The sequence below is a fragment of the Daucus carota genome, chromosome 5, assembly GCF_001625215.2.
Source record: "Daucus carota subsp. sativus chromosome 5, DH1 v3.0, whole genome shotgun sequence".
NCBI classification, from domain to species: domain Eukaryota; kingdom Viridiplantae; phylum Streptophyta; class Magnoliopsida; order Apiales; family Apiaceae; genus Daucus; species Daucus carota.
Genome location: NC_030385.2, coordinates 14,230,383 through 14,254,302, shown reverse-complemented (window position 1 = coordinate 14,254,302; position 23,920 = coordinate 14,230,383). Strand labels below are relative to the sequence as shown.

Below are 23,920 nucleotides of genomic sequence, written 5' to 3'. Positions count from 1 at the left end.
GACTTCAAAACGTACCTCAATTAAATCCTTTTATATTATGTTAATTGGCAGGTGCAAACAGAACCAGTCTTCCTTGATCAAACCTAAATTGAGAAAAAGTCATGCTTTCATTGTTGAATCCTACGCAGAAGCAAAGATGACAGAAAGTATGCTTTGCGAATCCCATCAACTGCTCTCTAAATTTATATGATATGTTTAATGTTCAGGGCCATGAAGCCTGTGGATATTTAGGCTATAATCATATCTAAATGTTTTCTTGAACCTGTCAAAAAGATCAATGACAAGTTAAATGCTAATATTTTAGAGTTCAATAATTTGCACCACTGCAATTGTCTACTAAGCTGCCTGATTCATTATAACTTTGGTAGAGTTTTAGTTATTATTTTATCACTCCTTTAAGAAGGTGATGTTAGTAACACAAGATATATTTTGTATCTTTTAATAATTACACTGCATAGAATGATATAAGTTGTTTTGAATTATGCAGGCACTTGGACCCTAAGTAAGTAAATTTCACTTGGAAACTTATTACACTAAGTAAAGGATTATACTCTTTCGTGCAATTATATCATATATTTTTGTTAATTTTGTGTTACCGTAATATTTAATTTTTCACCGGATTATTAGTGTTGGTCTATCATTATTTTGTGAGAGTACTAATGTGTTCACTCTCAGATGCATCCAAGACATGGTATGTTAAGTTTGACCTTGGTGACAACAAAATTCTTACTGATTTTTGTGTGCTGACACACACTTGGCATGGTCCACATGTTGTAAAAAAAGCCTGTTAGAGCTTGCATAAGTGTGCTTCAGGTGAAGATTCATGTGATAAATAATCCACATTGTTATTATTCATCTCCTAATACTTTTTTAGCTTTAGGGTCTTACCTCATAGCTACTTTTTTTTGCTTTAGGGTCTTACCTCATAGCTTTAGGGGCCTTTTTTTGCTAAATTGGTTTTGAATCTTTTTATATTGTATGTATGGTGTTGGAATACAATATAATAATAAATTTATAGGTTTCTGTTTATAATGTAACTAAACATATTTGAAATTAGAGGAGGATCACGAACATATATGTCACAATTTTGGAAAATTACTGCAGCATCACCGAATATAAAATCAACGCTTTCATAACTTTTGAAAAATTGAGTGTCGTATCCAACAAAAAGTGTCTTGGAACCGCTCAAATCTACACTGATAAAACGCAGAAAGGTGGGAAGTGTTTCTCAACGCCACGGCTTGCTCATTGCTTGATCCAGCTGAATTTATAAAGGTTATACCTATTGCTATGATTCCGTCCCCTAATATATCTGCAGATTATATTATAGGATTCACTGTTAAACAATTAGGAGGAACTTATTAAGGAAATAACTATTAGGATGAAAGGAATGGTACAATTCACTGTGGTAGTAGCTAATACAGCTTATTTTTCCTTATATTAGTAGCTGATATCAGTGGTTAAAGACTAATAAACTTTATTCCCGCTTATATTTTTTAGCAAGAACTTCTAATTGTCACGTCTATCGGTATTGGCAGCCACTGCTGCTATCGAGTATATATCTTCTAACCTCAGTGGCAAAAGCTACTTTTAATCGTACTTGACTAATTTTAGCCCTGTCTAGGATTTGAGAGTACAACTATTAATCAAGGGTTATGCTGACTCCTTCACAAAGGAGGTTACGAGGTGTCAAATTATCAGGTTGTGCTATATCACCTCTGCTGACAGCAATCAATACCACATGTTATGCTTACTAAAACAACAAATTAGATATGTCATGAATATGTTATTTATATTATTTGATTATAGATGTAGGCACTTCCATGAGCTCAATCCCAGTGCAAAACAATCGTACCTGCAGTGTAAACAAAATAGTGTAAATTTTAAGAATTTTTGTAAATGTTATTTTCCCGCCTTCTGATTCAGTTTTGTTTCACTATATGATACTGCAAATTATATATTTTTCTGTATCCTTTTGTTCCTATTATTGGTTATAGTGCATTTCTTTTGTTCCAGGTAATATTATATCTTTCCAGCTGCTGCTTTGTTGTTGTTAATTGCATGCCATTTTACAATCCAATTATAATCTTTTTGTCATGTTAGACTCGGTTAGAGCTAGCTCCTCTTCCATTTTTCCTCCCAAATGTCAAACGGTTTCTTTGTTGCAAATGTTTATGAGCCCTGGCCAAGGTCGTTCATTTTAGCTGGAGTATTTATTAGGGTCGGTTTCCACCCAGCATAATCTGTAAGTTATGGCAGGGATGCCTTACAAATTTAGATGTTACTGCTAACCAGTGTGTAGAATAGACAGGGTAGAGAATCATATGTCTATTATGAAGGATTGACATTACTAGGGTGAAATCTGCACATGAAACATGATCAGCATTGCTAAATCTTGCACTGCATAACCTTTGTACTTAGGAGGTTATTATAAACAACTTGAGCTTCAAGCACAACTGTACTCAACTGATCAGGGTATTGTTGTTTGATATCACAGATCAAAATTTTATCACATTGATGAAAATTATGCAGTTTGAAAATAATCATCCTCATTTAATCAATTGCAAGCATTTGACAAATTTTTCCTTATTAAAGCTTCCTTGAAAAAGATTTAGGTGAATGTTGTAATTAGATGGCTCAGCTACATCTGATAAAATTTTGGTTACGAAAATCATGAGGTCACCCTTCTCCTGCAAACTCTTCATAGTTTCATATAGGCATTGTCTCACGGGTAATAAATCAAGCCTCATGTCCATGAGCTTTTGGTTTGAAAATGTTAATGGCCTGGATCTTGGCTTAATTTCATCAGAACTTCTGCATTACAACCATGGTATTTAATTGATTATGGTATGTATATGTTTAACTTACTTATATTCAGGGAAATATGTTGCCAAAGTTTCTACCACCTCGCCACGATGAAGCGAGATCTTGGAGCAGATGTATCTTCCCGTTGTTGCATGGGTCTCAAAGAGAAGAACATGTGCAGAAGCGACATCTCCAACATCAACTTAGGCCTGAACTGAGTTGTTGGAATATGGCTTTGTTCACAACAGCATGGTGTACAATAGCATAATTATGATTTTGTCAAGTAAAATACCATCAATTCTGCATTGGCTGTTTATATTAAAATATGCAAAAGTGGAATTTGTCCTAATGTTTTTACTTACACTACCTTAGTTGACGGGCTTCTCAAAAGCAACAACTATGATCTGTATATGATTTTCAACTGCTTAAAGGTGCTCGCCAGTCCAAACGAGCATAACGATGAAACACTTTGCGGCTCAAACAAGAGACTGGCATGTTGGAGATCATTATGTATAGACAATTTTATTAGAAAACAATTTTGCAGTTGTGAGATAAATATGTATGGATTCAACTTTGTACATTATGTATAAGTATTTAGCAAACATGTTTAGAAGAGTAATCGTGGTAATGTTTAAGATGTAATGGTTGTTAATACTATTATAACTACACATGCATTTGCATTGTTTTTATAAAAAGTCGTAATTCTTCACATTATTAATTATTAAGCATTTTGGATAATTATTACACATTTTTAAAGGGAGCTTGCGAAGCGCGGACATAATTCCCTAGTGTAGTTCGAATAACTTATGTTTGTTTTGATAATTTGTTGACAGTATTATTGGGAGCGGAATTGTCAATTGACTTATATGTATAATGTATTTCTCTGATTTTAATTATATGTCTACTTTCAGAAAAAATATGCATATTAAAATTTTTGATTTTTATTAAAAAATTATTTATAGTCATATTTATTGTATATTTGTATTAATCAAATATAATACTTGAATTACTGTTATTGTTCGAAATATGAATCAGGAATGTGTGGTATAAAATTGAACTTGAGAATACAAACTAATTTAAAATATTTTCTTTCTCTTGAAAAATGAATAATTTATACTATTATATACTTATATATAATAAGCATAAGGGAGATAATTTGGTCGCATGGTCCTATGGTCCAAAAGCTTATCATCCGTTGGATCGTATATTGAACAAATAAGCACCGTTAGATTAAGACAAAATTAAATTATGTTCTATAAGGAAACTGATATCTACTTGCATGTTTATAATTCTTTTTCTAAATCCAAAACAAATTCTATCTTTTGTGACTTTTTGGTTTTTTTTTTTAATCCAAAATAAATGTTTCCTACCAATTTTAATTGTAGAATCGTATAAATCGCACCGTCACAAAATTATTTTTATTTAATATATTTTAAAATTAATATGCCCGATTTATGTGAGGAACGAATACTAAAACGTTTTCTTAATCCAAAACAAATTCTACTATCTTATTGCATGTTTATGATTCATCTTCTTAATTCAAAACAAATTATGTTTTTCAATTTTAATCTCGAACCATAAAAATTTTTAGAAAAATATTTTAATCACAATAATAATTCTAATATAAAATATATTTATAAATATAATCTAATAGTAGTTGGCGTCACATATTCTACTTAAAAAAATTTAAAATTTGATAGAAAGAATTTAATACTTTGGCATGATACATATAATTTTAATTTATTATTTATAAATTTAATTTTTCACACCATTTAAAATATATTTTAAAAATTTATAAATAATTAAAAAGCTCTCGTGCTTTGCATGGGGTATAAGCTAGTACTATTAAAGCCAAAACATTAAAAATTTGGTCGGTCGGTACTTGGGCCAAAATATGGGCCTATCTATATAACTAATTATTCTGGACTTATTTATATAACCAATTATTCTTTTTAATTTGGGCCAAAATATGGGCCTATCTTTATAACCAATTAATAATAATCCTTTTAAAACCGAAACATTAAAAGTTTGGTAAGTCAGTACTTGGGCCAAAATACGGGCCTAACTATATAACCAATTATTCTGGACCTATCTATGTAACCAATTATTCCGGGCCTATGTATATAACCAGTTATTCTTTTTAATTTGGGCCAAAGTACGGGTCTATCTATATAACCAATTAATCCTTTTAATTGAAATATATTACCTTTTTATATTTCTGACTAAAAAACTCAATCTTCTAAAATAACATTGAGAAACATGGTAATTATTTTTTTAACTAAAATATATTATATTTTTATAAATTTTCAAACTAAAAATTAATCTTTTACAATAATGAGGAAATGGACGACATATTTATACGTAAAGATGTGTGCCAAAAGTCTAAACGTCAAATAATAAAAAATAGAAGGAGTAATCATAGTGGGTCTCATAACATCAATCATAAATATTGGTTGATATTCACCGATTAACAATCGTTGATACAACTCTCTCTCTCAAAACCCTAGCCTCCCTAGCCTCCATTAAAGATTTTTGAAGGGGCTTCCATCGGTTTTCATCGGTGGAAAGCCCCAATTCCTTGTTTTCTGTGTTCTTATTTTGAAATCTTATTTCCTATTCAATAAGTTCCCAATTTATTTGGGTTTTGTTTGTCTCTCCTTCTTGTGAGAGTTGGTTTGTTTTGTTTTGGTGTGTTTTGATGTTCTTCATGACCGAGGTTATAGATCGGCATGATTTTCATGGGTTTGATTCAGATTTGAAGGTTATTATGGGATCGCATCTATGGTCGATTGTTCAGAACACTCAGGTGAAAACCAATCAGATGGAAACAAGTGTGTATATTCAAATCATCTTCAAATCGCTCGGTTGCCTCTTCAAGAAGGAAGGATTCAACAGCGATATTCTTCGGCGTCTGTCCAATTTTGATTGTGTTTGTAGATGCCGTATGGCTTTTAATTAATGAATTGATTCCTTTTTATCAAAAAAAAAATAAAAAATAGAAGGAGTATTATTGTACTGGTCGGGTGGTCAGTACTTGGGCTGAAGTACGAGCATATCTATATATATAACCAATTATTCTTTTTAACTAAAATAAATTATCTTTTATATATTTTTTAGCTAAAAAAACTCAATCTTCTAAAATAATATCGAGCAACATAGTAATTGCCTTTTTAATCAAAACGCATTATTTTTTTTAGATTTTCTAACTAAAAAAACCGAGATTTTGCAATTAACACGGACGCCATGTATAAAAAAATATAATATCATTAAATATAATTATCAATATATAACATGTGATATTATTCAACTAAAATACATTAATAACATTATTTTTAAATATTCTAATGATCTCACATTAAAAAAAATATTACAAATCTATCATATACTATATATTATTACACTATTAAAGTCGAAAATAAAAAGTTCACTTGGTTGGTCAGTTAGTTAGTTGAGTTTGGTGAATCGGTTGGTATTCGACCTACGGAGCTCTTGAATTTATAACATGTTATAGTATATTTTTTATTATCTATTAAAGCAAAACATTAAATTTAGGTTGGTTTCATGCGTCTCTTTAAATTATAATATGTTTTATACCATATTATTAATTATTAATAACGAAATATCAAAAGGTTGATTGGTTAGTTTATATCTGAGTTTATAGTCTTCTTAAATTATAACATGTAAAAGATTTAACATTTTCATTAAAATATATATGTTCGACCCAATTTTTAGTTAGCTATTTGACGGACTTAACTGTGAAAAATTTATCCAACTGTTAAATAAAACATTTATTAAATCACATTATTCTATTATAATTTTATTTTTACAATAAAATTAGATAAATTTAAATATATACAATAAAATAACAAATATGTTAACCGCCCGCACGGGTTATAAGCTAGTATAAATTAAAATGGAGGTAATGCAATTATGCAACCGCCTGGGCCTGTGAGTGTGGGAGACTGAGCAGTAGTGAAACAAATTGAATTTAGCGGTTACATCCTACACAAACTGCCGAAAACTACCCTCCTTTCTTACCCCTCAATTCTGCACTTGTCACAACTACATTGCATCCCAGAAGTTTTTCCCGATTAAGATACTTGAAGCCGAAGAAATAATTATCACTTGGCAACTAGGTAGATGCATAATGTATATGTTTCTGCTGTAAACATAGATGGTTCTTGATCATGCTATGGACACGGACGAATGAACATGCATTATTGTGTTACTAACTTCTTCACTTCTGGTATTTTGCAGGATGAATGATCTAATGACCAAGTCATTTCTAAGTTATGTGAATTTGAAGAAGCAAGCCCGAATGGATCTCCAAGAGGAGGCAGACATCGAAAAAGGCCTGCACAATCCCACCCATGAACTCAACTTGTCTCAGTTTTTCGAAGAAGTTGAGGCTATTAAGTCTGAACTGGAGAGCATTTCTAAACTCCAGTATGATCTGCAAAAACTAAATGAAGAGACAAAATCTACTCGCAGTGCTAAGATTTTAAGAGGGATAAGGGATCGTATGGACTCTAATATGGTCTCTGTTCTTCGCAAAGCAAAATTTATTAGGTCAAGGCTCTCATCTCTGGACAAGTCTAATGTGTCTAATCGCAGGATATCAGTGGCATATAGAGAAGGCAGCACAGTAGATCGGACAAGGATTTCAGTTACGAATGGATTAAGAGTTAAGTTGAAGGAGATGATGATTGAGTTTCAGTTGATGCGAGAGAGAATTCTGATGGATTACAAAGAATACTTGAAAAGGCGGTACTACAATATGACTGGAGATGTCCCAAGGGAAGAGATGATCGAGAAGATGGCATCGGGAAGTGGAAAAATTGAGATATTTGAAGGGAAAGCAGAACTACATTTGGAGAACAAAGAGAGACATGAAGCTGCAATGGACATTCAGAGGAGTTTGAATAAGCTTCATCAGGTGTTTCTTGATATGGCAGTCTTAGTCGAGGCTCAGGGTGCAGGGACTAATGACATCGAGCATAATGTTGGCAGTGCTAGAAGCCTTGTTAGTGGTGGAACTAATAGCCTCTTATATGCAAAGCAGATGAAGAAGGAAGACAGGACCTGGGCTTACTGGCTATGTGCAGCAGGGTTTGTTGTAGTGCTGGTTTGCTTCGTCGCAATGTTATCAGCCTGAGAATCATGGTTCTAGTTTCAGGTTTTAGGGTAAGAGTAGTTCAACGTATGGTCTGCAGATTCCCTTTATTGCCCATTTCCCTCGTTAATTTCATTATCACTTCTGAAGTAAAATATTGTTCTCTTTAAGTTGAATAATTCCTACTTCTCAATGTCTGTAAGTCCAAAAATAACTCTCTCCTTATTCATAATACTTGTGCATCCTTTATATATCGACTGCATCAATGGGTTAATGCTGCAAAACTGACTGCACGAAACTCACTGGAGATGCTTTCCCTTTGAGCCCCCTCATGTTCATGCTTAATTTTAATTTTAGAGACTAGTATTATCTTACTTTAAGCATATACTAGAGATAGCTATACCCACCTTGGAAGAACTGCCACATATCTAACAATAGTTTCAAACTCTGGAAATGATTCCATAAAGTACTAATCCAAAAATGCAAAATAACATGTATATAACTCTTTGATCAAATATTCCACATGATTAATTTATTTTTACCTTCGAAGAAGACAACTATGGAATATAAAGCTCTTCAAGGAAAAAATTTGAAATGAGGATACAAAAGCACAAAATTATCTCAACTGACTTCACAGATTATCTGGACTTCAGATTACACTCAGACTTTGAGTAGCTGTCCACGATTGCTCAGGCTCTAGCTGGACTTGTCCAATCTAAGTAACCCATTAAGATATGGAAAAAAGCGCAAAAACATAATAATTAGAAGTAGAAATAAGGATTCTAACTGGCAAAAAGTTTATATATGTTAGCAAACCGTTTTTCCCAGAATTTGGAATTATATCGGATAATTCTACTATATTACTTTACTACGAGGATATAGGTTTATCTTAATCAACTTAGTTCAGTTTTTCAGAAGCAGAAAAGGAATGCAGTACAGAAATTGATCTGGTATTGAGGACATAGTATGCAACTTTGCATAATGGTGTTTGTTCATACCTTGGCATTCTCAACACAAACAAAGTCTTTGTAGCATGCCTCCATTGTCAAATGTGGATTCCACAACACAGCGTCTGTCCAACTTTACAAACAAGAATGTTTGTTAAATACAAGTGAAATGCAAATATTAATGTGGAAGATTAAGAAACAGCATCGGTTGATTTACTTTGTATTGCTAATGGATATGGTATTGCCTAAACCGTTGTCCAGTTGTAGTTCACTAGGCGCGTCAAGGTAAACGCAATCAACAAATCCAGGAAAGGTCACTGTGTCCCTGTTTATGTAAATATAATGAGCAGATGCTTTAAAAAAAGAAGTATCTAATGCGAGCTTATTCTGATGGTGCGAAACTTCCTCTTTGCAACAATGTATCAGCAGAGTGGCAGAACTCAACCAGAATAAAATGACTCGTGTTGATATCCAAGGGTCAGTTTTCATTTTAGAAAACATTTATTTAAATGTGTGGCATCAATTTCCGGTAAGGAGACATAGATATGCGGATAAAAGCTTTATGAGATGTAATACAAACCTTTCCTCTTTACCCTCCACTGGATTTTTAGGATCTGGGTCTTTGTTAAGTGTTTTGCAACCTTTTAAACCTTTCACTGAGGCACTTCCTACAGAAGCCTGCACAGGAGAACAATGTAATCCTTTTCTCGATTTTGAGAAAATAATCGCACATAATATTGGAGAAGTTGCAGGTATTGGGTGATCACATCACGAACACATGAAACAATCTAGTCAGCAGCTAGCCAGCTACACATTGTGATTGTCTAAAACTATATATACATATATCCATTATGCACTGTATTCCAAATATTAAACATCCACCAAAAATAGCATTATTCATGCTAAAATTTTGTAACTTATTCAGTAGATATGGAACGTAACACGTACACTGAAGTAAGTGTGCAGAGCAGTAGTGAATGAAAACTTTTTGGAGTCATTATTTGTAATAACTAACTCTGTCGAAAGGCTCTTCTCATCGAGAATAATCTGCAAGCAAGAAAATACATTTCAAATTAAAATCAAGTTTATTTTGAATGAAGAGAGTCCAAGAGATACAACAGCAGAGTGGCACCGGGGCACTAAGAGGCTAGACTTGTTTAAATGTAGTTAGGTATGATTACGAACGAAATTCTAAAATAAAGAACAATGTCTGCCGTTGGATCTGTGGTTCTTACCCATGGAAACTGCACATTATTATTTGCCATTGTAGTTATTTAGTCATAACTCATCAAATAAAACCAAGGCACGCTGATTAATGTACAATACCTATTTCTCCTACTTATTTATTTATCATAATATTAATCAAACGCTATATATAAAGTATTACAGTAATTAATTGTATAGTCCATTATTTGTTACTAAGAATTTGACATTAATATAAAAGTGTAAACATAAAATCTGAAGAATGAAAAAAACATGACATTTTATTTTTAATTTCTATTTGTTTCGGAACCGGAACGCACCATTTGGTACCAAAAACTAACATATCAAAACCAAACTGCTAATGCCAACAACACCACCTAATTGGTTTTCATTGCAGTCTCGGGGTAATATTGAATCAACATTCGCGCATATCCCAAATTCCCAATATCCCTACCCATAGTTATGAAATCATTGATATACTAAACCTATTCAATTTGTAGGCGTATGGAAAATGAATTACATTTTACCTTGTACAGTGCCTGGAAACTGAAATCCCACATAGCACGACTGTATTCGTTATCCTTCAACTCCAAAGTTATCATAGGATTCCCTTCCACATTTTCAGAATCAAGAACCGACCAGTTGACGTTCCTTGCAAATCCATGCTGTTACATATAACTATATAAGCATCTCCATAACTTTCAAAAGATTTGCGGCAACCTCAAAGAAGTGCTGTTGTTTCATAAAAGACGTCATCATCCTTTTTCAGGTATCTAGACAACATGTCAGTTTTAAAGGTCAATATGATTTGCCGGAATGCAAAGTTGAAACTAAAAAGACTACATTTTTTGGTGACTTTGGACAACTCATAATGAACTACACTGTTCCCGCAATTATTTGCTAAATTTTTCCGGAAAACTGATGCTTTTGTGCTCTCAAAAGACAGTTTAGAGTTTTAGACCCAGGTTAGTAAATCGTTGAAGGATCCTGTGGAGTGGTGGAAGGGATCAAAAAAACAGCACCCAGTTCTGAAAAAAGGAATTTACGAATAAAGCTAGTTCTGGAGATTAGTTATTATGTCATTGATGCTTAATGAAAAAATTAGCAAGTTTCCCTATAAGACCAAATGGAGAGATATGTAAAGACAAATTCATACAACGGTCGAGGAAATTAATGATGGATTGCTTACCTGCTGTATTGCGCCAGGTCCAAATTGTGGGAAACAATGTGGCAAACCTCCACTGTTCCAAGAGTATACAGTCAGTTAGTTTGGGAGACTCAACTCTTAATCAGAATAGATAATTCACAATTTGTGCTATGTAAATTGGTTTCAGGAAGCAAGACAGATTCGAAAATTACCACTTTTGAACTTAGCAATATTATACAAGTAGTCCAGAATCAGAAGTTAGAAATAATCCCTCTGCTACACAGGAAATCTCATTTGATGCCCCAAAAAAAGAAAAATGTACTGAAAAAGTTGTTCATGCATGTATTGACAGACACAAACTCTCATCCAGTTCGATATCATACTTTAATTGTCATGTCATTAATTCTATACCAAAAGGTTGCAAAACTAAGGGCGTCATGACACAAAATTGCATCCCCACAATGTAAGAACTTTAGCTAACAAGACTTCTTATGTAAACTGAAGTATGTATGATTCTGTGAAAATTGAGTTTGGTCAAAGAATAGGCAATTAACCTGATTGGTTTTTGTCCATTGAACACAGCATCTGGCCGAACGAATAGAAGATCTTTGCCAGCAACTTTCCAAGATGTAACACAACCTCCGAATAAGTACAGCTCCGCCTCACTGAAAACAGTATTTCCGATAAAAAGACGCTATATGAGGTCCTACTCCTACACAAATTATTACCACAATTCTCATTTAACATGTGTGCATAGATGAACCAATTTTATTATCTTTAAAGAATAACCTCCCACATTTGTGCTAGTTTCTGTCTGATACGACTTTGGGTATCATATATGATATATGTATCATCAACAAGCTTCCTCAGTGATGTTCAATACAAAGTTCATTTCTTTCGCCTCTAAAACGACATATGCACAATTATTAAATTTATAAAAAGTGATCAAACAAGAGATCCAAAATCCGACGTCCTACTTGAGTCTGTATCTGCAAGTTTACTATATACTAACATAATCAGTGCAGACTGTTGATTACACATCTCATACCCTTATCTAGTCTAAAATATCTGAAATTTAACAGAATACTTCACACATATATGCATTTCCGATAATCTGCACTACCATTATTAAAACAGATACTAATTTGTAAAGCCCGTAAGCCTAAATATTCAAAAAAAAAAAAAAAAACTGCAAGAATTGGTGGGCTAAAAATGGTACCTGCCATGAGAAGAAGTCAAAACAACCTTAGGCAAAGTGCCTAAGCCTTCAGTAAGCTGCACACCCAAACACTTGGTTTCATTACTTCCACTTGCAATTGACATTCTCGTACTATATCTGTGCCCAAACTGTAAATTCTTAAATTCAACTCTTTTGAGTTCAGTTGATTACTTAAAATGGAATTAAATAATAGAATAAAAAGAATCGATCAATGGGGAATAAATAAAAATTCGGACTTGCCTTTTGAGTTGGCGATTCGTGGAAAGTCTTGCAGTAGGGAGAGAGATGCATGACATTGAAATTGTCGCCATCTTTTGTTGAAAGAATAAGAGAGTGAGTTTGTGTTGTCCGAATTGTAGTGGATCAGCTGTAGATTTATATGCAAGCCCAGTCGCGTGGCATATGTTTTGCGAGTAACAGTTTTATATGCTTGGCTGTGTATCATCATCATGTGTGTGGATATATTTGGATATTCGCTTTTTTAATTCCATTCTCATGCTCCCTTCCTCCCCTCGTTTGTTTACTTTGACGGACGGGAACTAGGCACGCATTCTCATAAAACGTAGTTCGAAAAATTATTTTGAATATTTTTCTGTTGAATAAAAATTTGATGTTTAAATTTTCATACAAAAAAGAAAAATTTTAAAAATAAGTTATAGACATATGTTTTATATGCGCCTTAAAATGCGTGTCGAACAGTGTGAAAAAACCGTAAAGAAATGAGAGTGACATAGGGAGTATTTTTCTAATTTTAAACCATTCTTTTATCAAATTATGATAAACTTGGGGCACACTGATGACTTGGTGTATACTTGTATTGTCCACAAGTGAGCAAAATCGAACCGAATCGTACAATTTTTGTTCGGTTTGGTTTAATTTTTTTTTCAAAATGTCGGTTAATTCGGTTTTTCTATTTGATCGAAAATAATATTCGTTCGGTTCGCTTTCGAAATAATATTTCGGTTCAAACTGAAATAACTGAACTTTTATTAAATATAAAAAAATATTAAATATACATTATTAGGTTATGTCCAGTAAGTCAGCAACCCTAACTCCTTATTGAAGCGTCTTAGCGCGTCTCTCCTACCCAGTGTTGTACCACGAATCCTCGCCCACAAACCACGGCAAATCACACCTTCACTGTCCACTGTCAAGATTACACGAATTCAATCAGTTGATTCAAATCATACCTCAAGGGCTGAGGCTGGTCGCTCGAGAGTGTATGTGGCAGATGCAGACCAGAGTCACCAACTGAGATTACTGGTAATTAGATTACTGACTCAAGTGGTATACACCCTTATTGATATTTATTTTTAATGTATGAAATTGATGTGTTAAATCGTGAAGCTACTGATATTTATAAACTCGCATTTGTGATACAGTTTTTTTAAAGTTTCGGTTTTTTCAGAATGCTCACCCCTGGTATTGTCATTCCTTTCTGGTATGCAATACTCTAAAAGCTAACTAGCTATTTTATTGTTTCATTGAGTATTACAACTTATATATAAGTTAATGTTTAGCTATAAAATGGTTAGTAGTCACTAGTTAGACAATAGGTTGTTGAGTATGTGAAAATTTAATAGCTTAGACTTTCTTACCTAATTTTAGTGTACAAATAATTCATCCAAGTCATGTAAGCAAAAATAAATGTTTTTTCTGGCTTCTACAGACTTTCATCATATAAATATTTCTCTATTATGGTATTAGAACCGCATAGCCTTACAACTCACTAGTCGATCCTTATTAATTTTTTTGAAACATAATTTACTACAACATAACAAGCACCAGTCCAGAATGACAACATCTCAACCCTCATCAAATACAGAAACTATATATGATCCTCCAACTGCAGAATTAGGTGAATGCACTAACTCTCCTTCCTACAAAATTAACCCAGATGAATTTTCTGGTGTGGCGCACTCAACTTTAGTCAAGACTAATTGCATGGGGGGTTCCTAATTATCCAAATGGCACAATCATTGTCCCTAACAAACAACAACAAGATGGCAAATTTAATCCGGCCTTTTCAATCTGGAATCGCCAAGACATGATCATTTTATGTGACATGCTCAAAAGCTGCCACGAAAAAATTCAGCCTCTAATATCTAACAATGAGACATCAAAAGAGATGTGGGATCGTTTTGTAACACTATTTGCAAACAAGTCACAGCCAAGAATAATCTATCTAAAAAGTCACCTACACAACAATCCAAGTAACTCCAGGACAATCGCTGAATATCTTCAAGATATCAGGTCTAAAACTGATGAAGTTGCACTTGTTGGACAACCTATTTCTGACGATGATATTGCTCTCCATGTCCCAACTAGTCTCAGATATGATTACAAAAAAAATATGTGCTGCTATCAAAATATGAGAATCTTCAATGACTTTCGGAGAGCTTCATGAGAAACTTATTCATAAAGAAACCAATGGTGGTCACTGCCAACTTCACTCATAAAGGAACTTTAAATCAGAAAGGTCCAAATCATTTTCAGCAGCCTGATAATCGAAGTTTCACCAACTCTTATCAACAGAGTCGTAACCATGTCAATCGTTATCAAAATAATTGGGGAAATCGTGGTCATCAATCACCCACTGCAAATACTTGATCCAATATTGTCAGTTCAGTCAACATCCAAGTCATACTACCAAGACATGTAGACAGCTTGCAAAGTTTCTCAAAGATAATGATATATCCACTCCATCTCCCACAGCAAACAATTTACAGTCTCCAATTCTCGTGCATCTCAACAGTGGTTGTTTGATACTGGTGTTTCCCATCACATCACAAATAATCCTTCCACATACACATATTTTTCTGATTATTGCGGGACAAATAAAATCCTAAGGGGAAATGGTTTAGGTTTGAAAATTACACATGCATGCACATCTCCGTTACACTTCGTTAAAAATCCATTGAAACTAAACAATGTTTTATGCGTACCTTCTTTGAATGAGAACCTAGTTTCAGTGGCCAAGTTGTGTTAAACTAATCAAGTGTCTATTGAGTTCTATATTACACATTTCAGGTCAAGAAACTCAAAACAGGGGTTGTTCTAATGTAAGGAAGGAACGAATATGATATTTCCTATGCATTAAACTCAAGTTTTCCATAAATAAATTCCAATCGAAATCTCCGCTATTGCCTCATCGCATAGCTGTCCTGATCATCCAGCATTTCCCGTTCTTAGGTCCATTCGAGCTTTATATAAATTAGTAGATCATGGACCTTCAAACTTTACTTTGCCTTGTAATGCTTGTTTTTGCAATAAAAGTCGTAAGCTTCTGTTTGGCACATCTTTCATGACTAACTCTAAACCTCTTGAATTGATATCCACTAACATATGAGACCCTACGACTTCCATTGATAATTATAAGTACTACATTATTTTTGTTGATCATCATACAAAATAAATCTGGCTTTATCCTCTCAAACAAAAATCAAATATAAGAGATGTATTTGTTTAATTTAAGATTTCAAGGAAAAGTTGTTTCAGCTGCCTATCACTTCTGTGTATTCGGACAATGGGGGAATATGTAGCTCTTCTATCTATATTTAAGTCGCTTGGAATATCACAATTTACAACACCACCTCACGCCTCGGAACATAATGGTCCCACTAAGCGTCGTCATGGTCATTTAGTACAAAATGGGAATACTTTATTTCACCAGGCACCTCTCCATGTTAAATTTTGATCTCATTATTTTTAACAGCAGTATATCCTTGGTTACGATCATATGCCCCATCAAAAGTTCATTCAAAATCTACCACGTGTGTCTTTCTTGGGTAATCATCAGCTAAGTCTGCATATAAGTGTATAAGTGTTTCGATACGAAAACTAAAATTTATATTTTTCACAGCATGTCCTATTTGTTGAGAATTATTTTCGCTTGCAGGATTCATCATTTTGTTCCTCTTCAAATGCATAAGAGAATGTCGAAGATCCATTGGCAGATAATTCCATAACTTCAGACCAGCCTCACAATATCATCTCATATAATTTTCTGTTACCCGGCCAAACTTTCGACACACCCAGTTCACCACATTGTACATCTTCATCTCCAATACCATGATCAGCATCTCACCAATTTGAACAAATACTAACAGCCCATTACCACTTGCCTCATCAACATCTAGCTCATCATTGTCCAACACCTCTTTATCAGTTACCGACAATTCATCCCCTGATATAGATTCTTTTTTCTAAGTCATCGCCTCTTCCTCCTAGATCTACACGAATTCAGAAGCCAAGTTTAAAATATTTTGTTGGTCCTCGAATGTATTGCAGAAGGGGGGTTTGAATGCAATACTAATACATTTAAATCTTAATTCAACAAACAATTAAACATTTAAGTATATCAAATGAATAAGATACAAACTAAGTTATGAACACTTGTAGTTTAAGTTCACAAAATAAATAGTTTGTTTATTTTGCTGTTTTGCTACAACCTCAAGAAAAAGTTTCTTGAGCTTCGGTTATCTCAAGGAATACACTTGTGTTTCACTCCCTTGGTGTTCTCTCTGCTTGATCTTCTCAATTCCCTCATAGGCTCAAGTTTTGGTTCCTATACTTATATCAGAGTTTTACCTAAGTTGGCCACCACGGGTTCTGCAGATCTATAAAGTAGACTTTTGCTTTTGCGGCTACTTTACAGATTACAGCCCATGTGACATTCCTAAAATGCTAATCAACAGTTCTTACATTGTATGAAAATCAATCTAAGAACATACTATTTTGAGTATAACAGAAGTGAATGAATAGTGACTTGTCTCCTTTCCAAGTAGCTCTCCACGACTTAATGTATTCTTGAGCTTCAAGCCATAGGCTTGGTAGGTCTGCTACAAAACATCTTTTCTACAGCATTCCTAAGGTTGAACATCTTTATCTACCACAGGATTGACTTGATGTGGAATCAAATCTAATCCAAGAGCTCCGACGACAGTGACGTAGGGACACCAGAACTTGCTGTCAAACAATGATTAGGATGGCAGTGGCTTCCTGAGCACGCTTTAGGTAGGAACGCCAATGTTCTGCTGTCATGCGAGTGGAAACTTGCTGTCTGCGGAGCTTCAGCCAATGTTGTTGTCAAATACAAACTTGTTGTCATGACCTTGCAACTGTCTGCCTTGTGTAGTACTGATGTCAACCATTTTGATAGTAGCAGGCTTTTATATATTCTTGCTGTCATTCATCTTCGCGTCTTGGGGCATGAACAATGTGAATTGAACTTTTTCCAAGTGTACAAACATTACAATTGACAGTAATAAAAAGATACTACAAAGACATACTTTGGTCGTGATAGTATGTTCTACTTAGATAAATCTAAGTACATGAAAATATTAAGTTGTCTGCTATCTATCACCCATAAATCCTAACATATTTCAATAGCTCTTTTATCAACTACACCACAACCCATCCTACTCCAACACCACATGAACCTACATGTGTTAGTTAAGCATTAAAAGACCATAATTAGTGTCTTTAAATGTCATCTGAGTATGACGCACTGATTCGCAATGGCACATGGGACTTGGTCCCTAAAACTAACCTGAATGTTTTTTTAGTGGATCTTTCAAATTAAAAGAAATGCTTATGGTTTAGTACAAAAATACAAAGCATGGGTAGTGGCAAGTGGGTTCAACAACATAAATGAATTGCCACCTCACTTTGGTTTTCACTTTGGTTTTCACAACTCACTTGTTGATGCCTCCTTGTTCATTTATAACTCTGATGGAATTATTGCTTTCTTAATTATGTGCGTTGATGACATTGTACTTACAGGTAACAAAAACATCTTCTTGCAAGATTTCATTCAGCAATTCGATTAAAAATTCTCCCTCAAAGATCTTGGCGAACTTAACAATTTTTTAGGGGTAGAAGTAATCCATACCACTAAGGGAATTTTTATGTCACAAGTTAGGCACGTATATGATTTGTTATTTGTCCATAAAATAGGTGGTGCGAAGGATACGGTCACACCTATATGTTCTACTACATCTCTTACTTATAAAGATGACACATCTGAATCGATCCAACTCATTATCATCAACTTGTTGGAGGCTTGCGGTATCTTTCTATTACACGTCTCGACATTTGTTTTGCGGTGAACCGGTTATCTCAGTACATGCATTCTCTAACTGAAACACATTGGACTGCACTTAATCGAGTTCTGAGATACCTAAAAGGTACCATCCATCAAGGTCTCTTCTTGAAAAAAAATTCCATCCTTACTTATAATGCCTTCAGTGATTCAGATTGGGGTGTTGATAAGGATGCAAGTCGGTCTACACCAGGATATGTTGTATATTAGGTTCAAATCCTATCTCTTGGAAATACACTAAAAAAAAATCTATATCGCGATCTTCCTCCTGGGCTACATACAAGGCTATTGCTAATGCTGCGGTTGAAATTTTGTGGATCAAGAACCTACTCTACGAGCTGCGCCTACCTATTTTGTCACCCCCACGAATATTTTGTAACAACATTGGTGCTAATTACTTAAGCTCAAATCCAGTCTTTCATTCTCGCATGAAGCATATATGTTTGGACTATCATTTTGTTCGTGAATGCGTCTCTGTGGAACCTTTCATGTCAGACTTGTAAACACCAACGATCAGTGGGCAAACATTCTCGCCAAGCATCTTTCTCATGATATTTACACATACATTCCAATATGGGAGTCGCAAATGGAGCCTCCATCTTGAGGGGGATAACAGCTAACTAGCTACTTCATTGTATAACTGACTATTGTAAATTCTACATAAGTTAATGTTTAGTTGTAAAGTGATTAGTATTAAGACAATAAGTTGTTGTTCATGTAAAAATTTAATACTTTAGAATTTCATACCTAGCTTTAGTGTACATATAATTCACCTAAGTCATGTAACAACACAAGCAAAAACAAATGTTTTCTTCTACCTTCTGCTAGACCTCCATTGTATAACCATTTCTCTGTTATACTCAGACTCGGAAGTTTGTGCGTATTCGAAACTCATGAAATGTGATGTCGAATTTGAAATTATTGTGCGACCTTTCTAGGTATAATAGTGGTCGAGTCATCTCTTAAGAGATTTGTGCGGATTTTTATAACTTGTTGGCATAGAATTTTTATCATTGTAATCCTATTTCAAAACTATATCCAATATTTTTAATTGAAAACATAAACTAATATTATTGATTAAAATTTGTATGTGATATCTAGATGCCATAAAAAGGATTTTTTTTCCTCGGCTTTTATAGTTTTTGGGTCCAAACCTAACTTCGATCTACACTTTTATTAGATTTTAAAATTTCCACAAACATGTGTTTGATCATTTTCCATGACAGATTTTATTTAGCCCCAACCTGTATGAAGCTCGATGAACTGTACAAGTAAGAAGAAATTTGTTAGTAAATCAATTGTAAAACAGTTGATTTTTTATTGTTTTCTTTGTCGATTTTCTACTATTTTCTTTACCTGAATTCTTAGCTTAGAAACTAATTGCAGTCCAACAATCATTAGAAACTCCGAATTCTCTCAACAAATTCAATTGAATTCTAATTTGCAAAGTCATTTTTCATGATCAACCTTTCGAATTCAAGTTTTAGCAATAAGAATATAAAATCATAAATTCAACTTTTAACTTATAGCTAGTTTGATAATTTTGTTTCTTAAATGGGCTGGCAGTCTGTCAGTGGTGCCCCAACACAAGAATATGTAAATGGCTTGTTGAATGCTAGTTTGGAGAAAAGGTTTTAAAAGAAAATAATAAGCTGAAGAAAGTCCGCTCTGCAGCCTCACAAATGTGATGTTGATCAGTGAACCAGCGATCTGGGTTTCAACTACCCATGATAGACAAGGGTAATCCCTAAAGTAACTACAAAAAAGTAGTTCTTGTCAACTTCTCTGGCCACATTTGCTGGAAAAAAAAAGTGTTTAGGCTTAGTGAACTTTAGAGTTGGTGGCTAGAGGAAAGGAAAGAGTGTGAAAGGAGAAGAGTGTATGGGGTTCGTATGGGGGGCATTTCCTTCCTTTTTGGAATGGAAATGGTGGTGGCAGTTTTGTCTTGTTGACAAGTGCCATAGACAATATATCTGAGTTAAGAATACGTGAATCCCACCCCAATGCTCCTATAATCTCAGTTGTCCACTGTTACATTGAAGCTAAGTATCTATATGCAACCATTTTGAATCCAACATTGATCTATCTGCAACCGCACACTACTTTATACATTGATCTTTCTCAGTTAACTAAATGAATACAAATATTCTGAATTAAAAATGAAGATAATGGTTCCCGAGCAATCTAACCTGCATCTCCTTTTAAAAATTATAGCTTCACAATTGACTCTCACAGTAATTTCATGGATAATGCAATGTACAGAGGACTCAATTGCAAAAACTAAGTTGAGAGGCCTCATGTTATGAACAAATATTTTTTGTGAGTGGTGAACACATATGATTTTCACTACCGTTTTGAACGTACCTAGGTTATCTACTTGTTGGACACCAGCTATAAACCTGTCGAAAGTATTGTTGATGCGAGATTTACATATCACCCAATACACCGTAAAATTCATTTTTAGCCCAACCAACACATCGCATAAAGCGAGACACACAAGCGAGACACTCAAACACACAAAGAATAACTCAAACATAAGGAAGCGAAAAAACCCAAGAAGGTTTTCAAAAAACTCGATTTTATTGAAGAAGAAACAAACAAAAGAGGATGCTTATCGATAAAATATTAAAAATAAGAGAAGAGGTGTTGTGTGGATGGAGAAAGGACGGTTATGAATTTAGATTGGTAAGAGAGGGAGAGAGGGCGGGATGAAGAGAGGGAGAGAGAAAGAATTGAGATGGGAAGAAAGGGGATAAAGATGGAGATGGGTAGAAGAGGTGGATAAGTAATGAGGACAGTTAGGTTTGGAATGAGATGGGGCGGCTGACTCTCTCTCTCTCCGTGTGTGTGTGTGTGTGTGTGAGAGAGAGAGAGAGATAGATAGTATTTCAATTTTTTTGTTCTAAAATACTTGTAAACATCCGACAATGTGCAGATTATTGTCTACAACATAAACAATTAAAATATAGAATAATTACTTTTACAAATCGCAAAATACTATGTTTTACAATGTAACTCATAAGCAGAACAATAATATTAATGCTTGTTAAAATTGAAAGATATCTTATAATTAATTGATAATTATTTCTATGACTACTTATAAATGATAAATTATCTATAAATTTGGATAATTAAAGATATTATTTATGATTAAACTAAAAAATTATGCCTGGTACTCCAATACTCCAATATTTTTGTGTACTTCATAACACTTGACCCAAATCTATGTAATAGCCCAACATCAACATTTCATCTATCATACAATATTTCTCTTTTGCAATTTCATTAATGTATATAATTAATAGGTTTATAATTAATACGCATGATTATATCTAAAATATTACATGGTTCATTATTAATGTGTTGACCAGCTTTATTATTGCATATAATTAATATATGTAATTATATCTAATATATTAATTTATTCATAACTAGATTTGTAAATAATATGTTGATTATTAATTGTTATGTAATTAATTACCGCATTTAAACATTTACAACAGAATAATTAAGACCAAAATATAAATATATATTAAGAAGCGTCTTAAATACTGACAAAATACTTTCATGTTGGAGGAGTATCAGAGTATCAATATGATACGTCACAACTAGTTGAATATCAATGTGATAATCCACTACTAAAGGAATATCATAGTAATACTTGGTCCGCATTGTTTTAAGGATAACTATTTTTAACTCATGATAATGATTTGTGCTGTGCTCAATCAATAAAAGACATGTTTACACCATACTATCACAACAGGGACCCAAACCTAACACAACAATAAACTCTCTGTCATTTGCATTGTCGGAAAGTGGCAAGGGGAGCAACATATATACAGTAGAAACTCTTTAAATTAATACTCGGTAAATTAATAAACTCTCTAAAATAATAAATTTGTCCGGTCCCGTCTTGGGCCAATGTAAAAAATTGAAAAATTCGATAAAATAATAAGATAATAATTTTTTGGAAGATCCCTTTATAATTTTCGGCCTCAAGAAAATCATAAATATAATACATAAAACTGGAAAAAAAAATATTACACCCTGTTGAAATATGTTTCAATAGTTGTTTGTTTTACTTTTAGATTTTGCAACACCTTTTTGATGAGAAGCCATCTTGTGAGATATGATTTGAATACTAACATATTCAAGTAATTTATATATGCCAAACTCACTTGAGAATATGTTGAAGTCGAACACATTTATTCTTCTTGATTACATTTACCGTACAGTTCTTTACAAGTCATTATTGATTTTCAATACATATGAACACACTAGTTACTAATTTACATTGAGTCTCAAGGTTCGCCGTAATGTAATTCTAAGAGGAATAGACTAATTTGTCTTTTTGTTTAGTATATTAATTTATATACATTATGTCGTTTTGTTTGGTATGTACAATATAATCAGTTAAAACTCTTCAAATTAGTAATTATTAATTTATCGATAAATTAATAACTTTCTAAATTATTAACTTTCTCCGGTATCGACATTATTAATTTATAGAGTTTTTACTGTATTTATGAAAGCTTAATTAAATTCTTGAGTGAATGCCCGACCAAAATAACCAATTCCAACAATATTTGACCAAAATATCAATATTCAGTAAGAAGGGGCTCCAAATACAAAGCATACTCGTGCTTGAACAACATTTAAGCAATATACAAACATTCAGTATAAAGGGTCATAATACCCACAAAATATTTGACTGTGAGAGGATTCTCATAGTGATACATCACAACCTTTTGAATATCAGGATGATACTCCACGAGTAGAGGAGTATCAGTATGATACTCCACTAAAAATGACACAACACACACACACATAAACTTAATTAAATTCTTGGATGTATATATGTCAAAATAACCAATTTCCAACAATATTTGATCAAAATTTGAATATTCGGTTAAAGGGCTTTAAATACCACAAGATACTCTACTGTCGGAGAAGTATGATGATGATGCGTCAACCAGTTGAATATCAAAGTGATACTCCACTGGTAGAAGAATGCAACAACAAGAACCCAATCCTAACACATTAATAAACTCTCTATCATTTATATTATCGAACAATGACAAAACTAACAACATCGACACATACGAGAACATACCATACCTCGCACGAAGGACAATTCGTGCTAGTTTATAAAACTATTGGTTCTAATACTTCTCAAATGAGTCAGAGTCGAATTGAGTGTCCGAGGACAACAGAGGATAAACCCACCATCCAGTGGCGGAGGCACGTTGTGCCCTCCAGAGTCACGCGCCCCCAGAATTTTAAACAAAAATATATTTTTTATATAGATTTCATGTATATAATATTAAAAGCATACAATTATAACTCTCATGTATCTTCCAATTCCAAGATTTGATATCATATC

At 33.6% G+C, this 23,920-nt stretch overlaps 2 protein-coding genes across 2 annotated transcripts; one reads left to right on the top strand and one right to left on the bottom strand.

Annotated features, from left to right (window-relative positions):
• The first annotated feature begins 6,984 nt into the window (after nt 1–6,984).
• LOC108222675 (syntaxin-112) lies at nt 6,985–8,099 on the top strand. The gene has a single exon (XM_017396562.2). The coding sequence runs from the start codon at nt 7,064–7,066 to the stop codon at nt 7,958–7,960; it is 897 nt and encodes a 298-aa protein (XP_017252051.1). The 5' UTR covers nt 6,985–7,063; the 3' UTR covers nt 7,961–8,099.
• A 300-nt stretch (nt 8,100–8,399) lies between these two features.
• LOC108220493 (putative glucose-6-phosphate 1-epimerase) lies at nt 8,400–12,956 on the bottom strand. Its single transcript, XM_017394277.2, has 10 exons — nt 12,675–12,956; nt 12,435–12,551; nt 11,770–11,880; nt 11,258–11,309; nt 10,596–10,733; nt 9,814–9,912; nt 9,446–9,543; nt 9,083–9,190; nt 8,917–8,998; nt 8,400–8,633 (listed from the first exon to the last, which is right to left on the bottom strand). The coding sequence occupies exons 1-10, from the start codon at nt 12,743–12,745 to the stop codon at nt 8,568–8,570; spliced, it is 942 nt and encodes a 313-aa protein (XP_017249766.1). The 5' UTR covers nt 12,746–12,956; the 3' UTR covers nt 8,400–8,567.
• Between the last annotated feature and the right edge of the window lie 10,964 nt (nt 12,957–23,920).

Excerpts from the sequence above, each read along its gene's own strand:
- LOC108222675 (XM_017396562.2), top strand. The coding sequence starts at position 7,064 with ATGAATGATCTAATGACCAAGTCATTTCTAAGTTATGTGAATTTGAAG.
- LOC108220493 (XM_017394277.2), bottom strand. The coding sequence starts at position 12,745 with ATGGCGACAATTTCAATGTCATGCATCTCTCTCCCTACTGCAAGACTT. Across the intron at positions 11,881-12,434 it reads TTGACTTCTTCTCATGGCAG|TGAGGCGGAGCTGTACTTAT; the intron begins GTACCATTTTTA and ends TACTGTTTTCAG. Across the intron at positions 8,999-9,082 it reads ATATCCATTAGCAATACAAA|TTGGACAGACGCTGTGTTGT; the intron begins GTAAATCAACCG and ends TTGTTTGTAAAG.